The sequence below is a fragment of the Hevea brasiliensis genome, chromosome 18 (assembly GCF_030052815.1).
Source record: "Hevea brasiliensis isolate MT/VB/25A 57/8 chromosome 18, ASM3005281v1, whole genome shotgun sequence".
In the NCBI taxonomy this organism is placed as follows: domain Eukaryota; kingdom Viridiplantae; phylum Streptophyta; class Magnoliopsida; order Malpighiales; family Euphorbiaceae; genus Hevea; species Hevea brasiliensis.
This window is the reverse complement of record NC_079510.1, coordinates 45,761,381-45,772,177: the sequence shown is the minus strand read 5'-3', so window position 1 is coordinate 45,772,177 and position 10,797 is coordinate 45,761,381. Positions and strand designations below refer to the sequence as shown.

Here is a 10,797-nt window from a genome sequence, read left to right as displayed (position 1 = left end):
AATGGATATATATTACCTTTAATAATTCGACATGTTTAGAAAAAAAATTAATCATTAATTTCTCACAAAAATTTAAATATATTTGATTATAATTTAGAGCAAATATTTTAAATGAAATTAAACTTTTAGTTGTAGTAATAATTGGATAATCATTATAATATTAGTTAAATTTTAAAATTAAATGTCTTGAATTGCCAAATTATTAGTAATTAAATACTAAATTTAATTACAGTAAATGTGTTAAAAAAATATTTCACTTTTCTTTAAAGTAACTGTCATTGATTTTTTAAATTAAAAAGTATGAAACTTGTAATGAATGACAATCACATTTAGTAATCAATACTTTTTCTATTATTTAAATTTAAATTATATAATAATTATATATTACAACTGTTTAATAAATATAAAAAAATTATTATCAATGAATTTAATCAAAAATTACTAATTACTATGAATGTGACAAATTTAAAATTCTACCTCTTCTTGAATTTGTTTTATAAATAATTAAATGGCATTATTTCTAATTAAATTAAGCTTTTCTAGACATTTATAATAATAATAATAATAATAATAATAATAATAATACTAATAATAGCTACTTATTATAGTATTAAAATGTAATAATTATATAATTTATAACTTACATATATATTATTAGGGAATTAATAATTTAATAATAATTTATAGAATTTGTATCATTAATTAATTTTTTTAAATAATAATAAAATAATATAACATAACATGATTAATATTAACTAAATTTTTAATATTAACTATTTATTAAAATACTATAAAATACATATTATTTTTTAAAATATAGATTTCATAATTTTAATGTTATAATTTTAATTATTTTTAATCATTTTAATTTATAGCTAAATTTTCGATGTAATCATATTTGTAATTTATCTTTGAAATTCTACTTCTATATAAAAATATAATTGAGAGATAATTTATGTATAAAAATATAAATATTTAATTAAAATTTAAAAATAATTATGTAGAAAATTAATAATAATAAAATATAGATAATCAAAATATTAGTTATCATTACATTCAATATATAATTATAATGAAATAAAATATTCAAAAGTTAAAAAAAATTAAATAAGATATTTATAAAAATTAATAATTAAAATAAATATTAATTAAATATATTTAAATAAATAAATTTTGAAAATGAAAATTAATAATTTTTGAAAGAAATAATAAAAAAATAATGAAAATAAAAAAAATTTAAGAACATTTAGATGAAATGAAAATATTTGGTGATAAAAGAGTGTTTGATGTACATTAAATGTCTGGTATGACATACTATACATAAACAAATAAATAAAAATTATTTTAGTAAAAAATAATTCATAATTAAATATTATTTAATTGAAAAATAGTAACAAACATTCAAATTTAATTTTTATAGCAGTAAAATATTTTCTATTTACTTGACCGTTTCAATTAAATCATTGGCCATAATAATAATAATAATAATAATAATAAGGCTTAATTAATATTAGGAAAATGAAATAAAAGGAATATTAAATTATTAATATAAAAAATAATATATACTAATTATAAATAAGTCAAATCTCTAAATTTTATTTTTATAACTTTTTATATAAACTACACTTTTTATCTCTCCAATTTTTTAATAAAAATTTCATAATAAAAATAATAGAAAATATAATAATATAATAAAACTATTTGTTAGAGATATGAAATAATTTAAGATTGATTAAATTATATGATAATCGATTATGAGATCACAAATTAATTGTCAATTTTTTTAAACTAATGGCCATGAATGACTTATTATTATTATTATTATTATGAAAAGTAAAATATGGCAAATAATTTTTCTTTATAGATGAATTTATTTAAAAAATAATATAAATAATTTTTAAATATTACATTTAATCATAAAGGGTCTTAATTTTTTAAAAATTAAATTTTAAAGAAAATAATAATTTAAATCATAAATGTTAGGGTAGTATTATAAATAATAATGATAATTAAAAGGAAAATAAAAAAATTAAATAATAATTAGTATTTATAAAATAATATAAATAATTTTTAAATATTATATTTAATTATAAAATGTCTTAATTTTTAAAAATTAAATTTAACTATAAAATGTCTTAATTTTTAAAAATTATATTGTAAAGAAAATAATAATTTAAATAATAAATGTTAAGTAGTATTGTACAATGATAATTAAAAGAGAAGTAAAAGAATTAAATAATAATTAGTATAAAGGAGAATATTTATGATTGATTATAAGATCATAAATTAATAATTAATTTTCTTTAAACTAATAGCTATCAATGACTTATTATTATTATTATTATTATTATTATTATTATTATTATTATTAACGATAACAAGTGGCAAATAATATTTTTGTATAAATAAATTTATAAAAAAAATAATATAAATAATTTTTAAATATTACATTTAATCATAAAAGATTTTAATTTTTTAAAAAATAAAATTAAAAAAAATAATTTAAATAATAAATGTTCACTTTTATTGCAAATAATAATAATAATTAAAAGATAAATAAAAAAATAAATAATAATTAATATTTATAAAATAATATATATAATTTTTAAATACTGCATTTAATTACAAAATGTCTTAATTTTTAAAAATTAAATTTTTAAAGAAAATAATAATTTAAGTCATAAATATTAAGTAGTATTATAAATAATAATGATAATTAAAAGAGAAATAAGAAAATATAATAAAAAATACATTAAAGTGTTGATAATGAATTGAATTATTTATTTTTAATAATAATAAAAATATATAACAATATTATTAATTAAAAATAATATTTTATTATATTATTTTTTAAATATATTATATCTTTAAATTTTTATAAAGTGTAAATTTTTTTTATTAATCTGATATATTTTTTATAAAATAATTCTTTCACAAAAACGTTTATCTTTTTACAAAAATTTATGATACAAGATAAATATATTTCATAAAAATTAAAATTTTAAAATATTATTAATTTTTATTAATATAATAAATATTAAAAATACATACTATTTTAAAAGATAGATTCTATAATTTTAATATTATAATTTTATTTTTTTAATAATTTTTGCTTGTAATTAAATTTTTTATTTAATCATAGTTGCATTCTATTTTTGAAATTCTACTTCTATATAAAAATATAGTTGAAAGATAATTTACGAATAAAAATTTAGATATTTAATTAAAATTTAAAAATATTTTTGTTAAAAATTAATAATAATAAAATATGAATAATCAAAATATTAGCTATAATTACATTCGATATATAATTATAATAAAATAAAATATTAAAATAGTTTAAAAATATTAAATAAGAAATTTATAAAAAATAGTAATTAAATAAATATTAATTAAATATATTTAAATAAATAAATTTTAAGAATGATAACTAATAACTTTTGAAAGACATAGTAAAAAAAAAGAGTAAATAAAAAAAAAAGTTAAAAGTATCTAGGTGAAATGAAAATACTTGGTGAGAGAAGAGTGGTTGATATATATCAAATGTCTCATATGACATACTACATATAGACATACAAATAGAAATCATTTAAATAAAAGTTTAATTTTATAATTAAATATTATTTAATTGAAATAACAGTGACAAAAATATTTAAATTTAATTTTTATAACATTAAAATGGTTTTCATTTATTTAGTAGTTTCAATTTAACGACTATGAGTTAGCCATAATAATAATAATAATAAGTGTTAATTAATTACAGAAAAGTAAAATAAAAAATATTAAATTATTAACAAAAAAAATTAATAAATACTAATTATAAATGAGTTAAATCTTTATATTTTATTTTTATAATTTTTGATATAGACTACACTTTTTGTCTTTCAAAAATTTTAACAAAAATTTATAATAAAAATAATAAAAATATAATAAAAATATTTATTAAAAATATAAAATAATTTAAAATTAATTAAATTATATGATAATTAATTATAAGATCACTGGTCAATTTTCTTTAAGTTAATGGTCATCACTAAACTTATTATTATTATTATTATTATTATTATTATTATTATTGCTGTTGTTAAATTATTTTTTATTTTAACTATTATTATTATTATTATTATTATTATTATTATTATTATGATAGGTGACATGTAGTCAATAATATTTTTATTTAAATAAATTTATAAAAATAATAATATAAATAATTTTTAAATATTATATTTAATTATAAAAAGATTTTAATTTTTTAAAAATTAAATTTAAAAAAATAATAATTTAAATTATAAATATTAAAATAGAATTATAAATAATATTAATAATTAAAAGAGAAATAAAAAATATTAAATAATTATTATTATTAAAAAAATTCTTAATCAAAAGTCTCGCTTAATAAACTTTTCAAAAAGAAAGTAGTACTTGATATTTTCTTGAAAGCACCACTATGCCCTCTCTCTCTCTATATATAAATATATATATTCCTAGAAATTAAAAAAAATCTAGAAATCGGAAACGCGTCAGAAGATTCTCATATAGTCTTTGATCTTATAAAGTATAACCCATTCACACTACATCTTCAGTGCAACTCGAAAGTCCAACCCGTCTTTTTAGGCTCTTGTCTGCAACTTGATATAGAATTGTACAGCAACTACAATATATTGCTCTGCAAGTTGGCACATGAAGAAATCCTTTCTTTGCATTTATAGATCTCTTTGACGATTCACCCTTTTAAGTCAATCTTAAGCCTCAGTTTGATTCCCATTCAAAAAATTCGTTTCCTGCCTAACTAGTATGCATGGGATGGTAAAACTGAGACGAGATGGGTCATGGGTACTCTCTCATCCTAGGTTTTGGACTTTATAGACTTCTGTATAAGATAGTGGCCAATTGTTTCTTGTCATCATACTATGAGCTGACAGGTCAACTTTTAGTTTTGATCTTGTGAAAGATTCAAAGCATGAGCATCCCCTTTTCTCTTTCTTGCTTGTTTTGACAGGATGGGCTCGTCATATGTGTTCCATTGGCTAAGACTTGTAGGGTCAATCATTGATTGAGAGCTTAATTTAATTCGAGCTTTTTTCGTATCAGTTTCAAGCATTTCTGTAACGATGGCGTGCAAAAATATCAGTCCATGCATATTCATAGTTTGCTCTGTTGTGGTTTCTGTTCTCTCTGCTGAACCAAGCTTGGAAGCTGAAATTGAGGCCTTGAAGGCTTTCAAGAATGCCATCACGCAGGACCCTTTAGGAGCACTTGCTAATTGGACTGATGCAAGCCATCACTGCAATTGGTCTGGTGTTACCTGTGCCCCTTCCTCAAATCTTGTCGTTTCCATTTCTCTAGTTGACAAGCAGCTCCGAGGCCAGATATCTCCATTTCTTGGAAATCTCTCAGCTCTCCAGGTTCTTGATTTGACTTTAAATTCATTTACTGGGCACATTCCACCTCAGCTGGGACTTTGCTCCCAGCTAACAGATCTTACTCTTTATGAAAATTCTCTTTCAGGTCCAATTCCAGCAGAATTAGGAAACCTTCAAAATCTGCATTCTGTAGATTTAGGTGATAATTCCTTGAATGGAAGTATTCCTGAAAGCATTTGCATTTGCACCTCCTTGCAAGCGCTTGGTATCGTTTTTAACAATTTGACTGGACCAATACCCAGAAACATAGGGAACTTGGTTAACCTGCAACTTTTTGTGGCATTTGGAAACAAATTAGAGGGTTCAATACCTGTTTCAGTTGGAGGGTTGCAAGCTTTGCAAGCTTTAGACCTGAGTGTAAACAATTTGTATGGAGCAATACCTAAAGAGATAGGGAACTTGTCCAACTTAGAGTACCTTCAGTTGTTTGGGAATTCCCTTGTTGGGGAAATCCCTCCTGAACTAGGCCGCTGCAAGAACCTTGCTCATCTCGAACTATACAGCAATCAGCTCTCTGGAGCCATTCCCTCTGAGCTTGGAGATTTGGTGTATTTAGAAACGCTGCGGTTGTATCAAAATAGGCTAAATTCCACAATTCCACTCTCCTTATTCAAGTTGACTTCATTAACCAATTTAGGCCTCTCAGAAAATCAGTTAACTGGAATAGTACCTCCTGAGATAGGATCATTGCGGTCAATGCAGGTATTGACGCTACATTCAAACAAGTTCACAGGAGAGATACCTTTGTCAATAACAAACCTGTCAAATTTAACATACCTGTCTATGGGCATGAATTTCCTCACAGGGGCACTTCCATCAAGTATAGGAATGCTTTACAATTTGAGGAACCTTAGCCTGAACTACAACCTTCTTGAGGGAACCATTCCTTCTAGTATCTCCAATTGCACCCAACTTATGCACATAGATTTATCTTTTAATAGAATTACTGGGAAACTTCCCTGGGGTTTGGGTCAGTTGCATAATTTAACGAAGCTATCTCTTGGACCAAATCAAATGTCTGGGGAAGTACCTGATGACCTTTACAATTGCTCCAACCTTGAATCCTTGAGTTTGGGAGAGAACAATTTCAGTGGATTGCTTAAGCCAGGAATTGGCAAGCTCTATAATCTCCGAACTTTCAAAGCTGGGTTCAATTCGTTCACAGGTCCAATTCCACCAGAAATTGGCAATTTGAGTCAGCTGATCACTCTATCACTTTCTGGAAATAGGTTTTCAGGCCTCATTCCACCAACATTATCCAAGCTTTCTTCTATCCAAGGGCTTGCCTTCCAAAGCAATGCTCTAGAAGGTGCAATGCCGAAGAATATTTCTGAACTGAAACATTTAACTGTTCTCATGCTGGGGCTCAACAGGCTCACAGGTCCAATTCCAGATTCTGTCTCAAAACTTGAAATGCTTTCACACTTGGACCTGCACAGCAACATGCTAAATGGGTCCATTCCTACAAGTATGGGGGCTCTTAATCGACTAATGTCTCTTGATATATCTCACAACCATCTCACAGGATCAATTCCTGGATCTATGGTTTCCAGCATGAAAAGTATGCAGATTTTTCTCAACTTGTCATACAATTTATTGCGGGGAAACATTCCAGTTGAGCTAGGAATGTTGGAAGCCGTACAAGCCATTGATCTCTCGAACAACAATCTTTCAGGAGTCATTCCTGAAACACTTGGAGGCTGCAGAAACTTGTTCTCTCTTGATCTGTCAGGGAACAAACTCTCTGGTCTAATTCCAGCTACACCTTTCAGTCAGCTGAGTGTGCTTACGAGCATGAACCTTTCGAGGAATGAGTTAGATGGTCAAATCCCTGAAAGTTTGGCAGATCTGAAGCATCTAACAACCCTAGACCTTTCTCAGAACCAGCTGAAGGGCAAAGTACCTGAGAGCTTTGCCAATCTTTCCTCCTTGAAGCAGCTTAATTTGTCTTTTAATCAACTTGAAGATCAAGTTCCTGAGACTGGTATATTCAAAAACATAAATGCTTCCAGTTTGATTGGTAACCCTGGCCTCTGTGGATCCAAGTCTCTACGGCCATGCAGCAAGAGTTCACATTCCTTGTCCAAGAAAACATTATGGATTCTGATTTCACTTGGACTGGTTTTCACACTTCTCATTTTGGTGGTAGTGATTTCATTGCTGCTCCAATGTGCTAGAAAGTCTAAAGCAGAACTTATTGAAAATGAAGAACCAGAATTCACTTCAGCATTGAAACTCATAAGGTTTGAGCCGATGGAATTAGAAAATGCTACTAGTTTCTTCAGTGAAGATAACCTAATTGGTGCCAGCAGTTTGAGCACCGTTTACAAGGGTCAATTGGAAGATGGACAGATTGTAGTTGTAAAGAAACTGAATTTGCAGCAGTTCCCTGCAGAATCTGACAAGAGCTTCTACAGAGAAGTCAAAACATTGAGCCATTTGAGACACAAGAATTTGGTGAAGGTACTTGGTTATGCCTGGGAGAGCACTAAACTAAAGGCTTTAGTTCTTGAATACATGCACAACGGGAGCTTGGACAGCGTCATCCATGACCCTCGTGTTGGTCAATCAAGGTGGACATTAACCGAGAGAATCGATGTCTGTATTTCAATTGCAAGTGGGCTGGATTACTTGCATTCTGGATATGACTTCCCCATTGTTCACTGTGACTTGAAACCCTCTAACATTCTGTTGGACAGTAATTGGGTTGCTCATGTTAGCGACTTTGGAACAGCTCGCATACTGGGCGTTCATCTTCAGGATGGAAGTAGCCTTTCCTCTTCATCATCGGCTTTCCAAGGCACCATCGGCTACTTGGCGCCAGGTAACCTTCAATTCTCCTTGATCATATTGCTCATGCCTATGCAAAGATTGTTCACAAATTTCTGCCAATTAAGTAGTTCACAACCTGGTATCCACAGTAGATATGCAAATGAAAATTTGTTTTAAACTCATGTTTTCTGACAGGAATAACTCATTGCTTGTTGCTTATTTCAGTTTTCCTTAGTTCATAGTACGTTGTTTCATTGAGAAAATTGTGTATAAAGGAATGGCTACAAATAGACCTCTATCTTAGGGTTTTGTTCGCATTCATGACAGTAAATCAGAATCTTGCATAATCATATCTTCTATCTCATTCATTTCCTTGCCCACCATTTGACAAAGAAACCTGGAAAACATTAGAGACAATCAATTAATTCTTCATTTTTTTTCTCCTCATCAGTTTGTCTAGTCTTTATTTCTGTGACGGCATCTGTGGATTTGACTTCACTTACGCGTGCCTGTGTTATTATCAGAATTTGCGTACATGAGGAAGGTAACAACAAAAGTAGATGTGTTCAGCTTTGGGATTATAGTGATGGAGTTCCTAACAAAACGAAGGCCAACCCAGATGACAGAAGAGGATGGACTGCCAATCAGTCTGAGTCAAGTAATTGAGAAAGCCCTTGGCAATGGCATCAATGGACTTCTTCAAGTTTTAGACCCCATGCTTGCCAAGAATGCTTCCAATGAGCAAGAAACATTGGCAGACCTCTTAAAGCTTTCCTTGATCTGTACCAACCCAAATCCTGACTGTCGACCCAACATGAATGAGGTGCTGTCTTCCCTCAAGAAGCTGAGGGAAAGATAAAGTCCAAATTGCAATGATCTTGATAATGAATATCGCATGAGAATAAAACTAAATAATATTGTGTAATAGTGTTTGAATTTCATTGAAATGCATTTATTGTTTTGGATGGGAAATAAATCAAAGCTTAGAATCTCAGTAATTTTTGTGGGCACTGGGTCAAAGTGGTATAAATTTCTTGTTCAGAAGATCATATAATTCATTTTTCCTGATCCATCAATTGTAGCCTAACAAAGGCAGCATCAATGCTGCTACATCTACAAGTATATATGGAAGCGAAGGGAACAACAATCAGGGAAGAGAAAATTCTCAGGACTCTTTTATGTGAACATTTCCACAATCAGATTCAACATATTTTTCTCATAATCTAAAATTGCCTATGCCCACGGGGCAACATAAACTACAGAAATAAACCACACAAGAATGTGATGCCTCAATTTGATTCTCTTGGTGGATCATACTTCAGAAACTCCTCAATTGCTGAAGGGAACTCGATGTCCAAGCCACCAAAACTAGCACCATCTCCATTTTCCGACTCAAAATTAGCCTTACCCAACAGCAAAAAAGCCAACCTCAATGGCTCCCTCTTCTCTTCTCCACCACCATCCTGTAAATAGTACCTAATCCACCCCTCCAATCTCTCCACTTCCTTTTTACACTTGGGCCCCTTAGCTCCAACAATCTTCTCATAAAACCCACCCTCACATCTACAAGAATCATCACAAAAACTTTCTTTTTCATGGTTTCCTTTATCAAAATCTGACAATCCCAATAGCTGCATTAACAGTTCAATATCATCAACACTAGTAGTTTTACTCCCATTGATGGTTTTGGGCTGTTCTTGGGGGATTTCTTGATGTGGGTTTTGATTAGTTGATGAGGAGTGCATAGAAGATGATAGGAAAGCTGGTGGAGGCTCACTGCTTTCTTGGAGAGTCGTTGAGTTATTGCTGTTGGGTTCTTCTTCGATGTGGAGATATATCGGCGTACTTAGAGATTCTGTCGATGTGTCATTAGTGCCCACATGTGGTAAATTGAAGGGTTGTGTTGGGCTTTCAAGCTTCAATCTTTTCTCAACCTGCAACATACATGAGATCATGACAGAGAAGAAACGTTAAATTATGAAAATATGAACATATAACCTACCTGCTTCAGAGATGAGAAGAAATTGGAATGCAGAGACGTTGGTCGCATTTTGTGTTCGGATTTTGCAGAAAGCACAATACGGCCGCTGTGTTAGGATCCCATCAATTGATAATAGAGTCGGTCCATCTGGCGAGACCCGATCCCATCAATTGGTATTAAAGGTATCCCTATTTTACGGGTCCGACACTGATAATGAGCATCCCAAAACAATGGGCATGTTCAAATTCTTTATTTTATTTCCTTCCAATAATTTTTTTTTTATAGAATTTCTTTTTAAATTCATTTTATTAAGAAAATAAAGAAATTATACTTAGAAATTTTGCGTCTTTAATTCTCTAAGTTTAAGAAATTTTTTGATTATTTCCCAATTTGAAATTTAAAAATTTATAAAAATTCAATTCAGATTATTTTTTTAATTAATTCTTATATTCAAAATGAAAATTTTAATTTTTTTAATTTTATTTTTAAAGAAATATAAATAAAAGATGAAAAGTAAGAATAATTTGAATTTTTTTTTATAGATGATTTATTGCAAACAAATCCTATAAATTGAATATATAAAATTTTATGTTGTTAACAATTAAATGATAAAATACTTAA

General features: G+C 27.7%; 2 protein-coding genes across 2 annotated transcripts; one reads left to right on the top strand and one right to left on the bottom strand.

The window, feature by feature from the left end:
• The first annotated feature begins 4,665 nt into the window (after positions 1-4,665).
• LOC110669014 (LRR receptor-like serine/threonine-protein kinase FLS2) lies at positions 4,666-9,171 on the top strand. The gene is made up of 2 exons (XM_058140692.1): positions 4,666-8,247; positions 8,720-9,171. The coding sequence occupies exons 1-2, from the start codon at positions 5,112-5,114 to the stop codon at positions 9,052-9,054; spliced, it is 3,471 nt and encodes a 1,156-aa protein (XP_057996675.1). The 5' UTR covers positions 4,666-5,111; the 3' UTR covers positions 9,055-9,171.
• A 176-nt stretch (positions 9,172-9,347) lies between these two features.
• LOC110669013 (uncharacterized) lies at positions 9,348-10,374 on the bottom strand. Its single transcript, XM_058140693.1, has 2 exons — positions 10,198-10,374; positions 9,348-10,129 (listed from the first exon to the last, which is right to left on the bottom strand). Exons 1-2 carry the CDS (start codon positions 10,243-10,245, stop codon positions 9,485-9,487), a joined length of 693 nt encoding a protein of 230 aa, XP_057996676.1. The 5' UTR covers positions 10,246-10,374; the 3' UTR covers positions 9,348-9,484.
• Between the last annotated feature and the right edge of the window lie 423 nt (positions 10,375-10,797).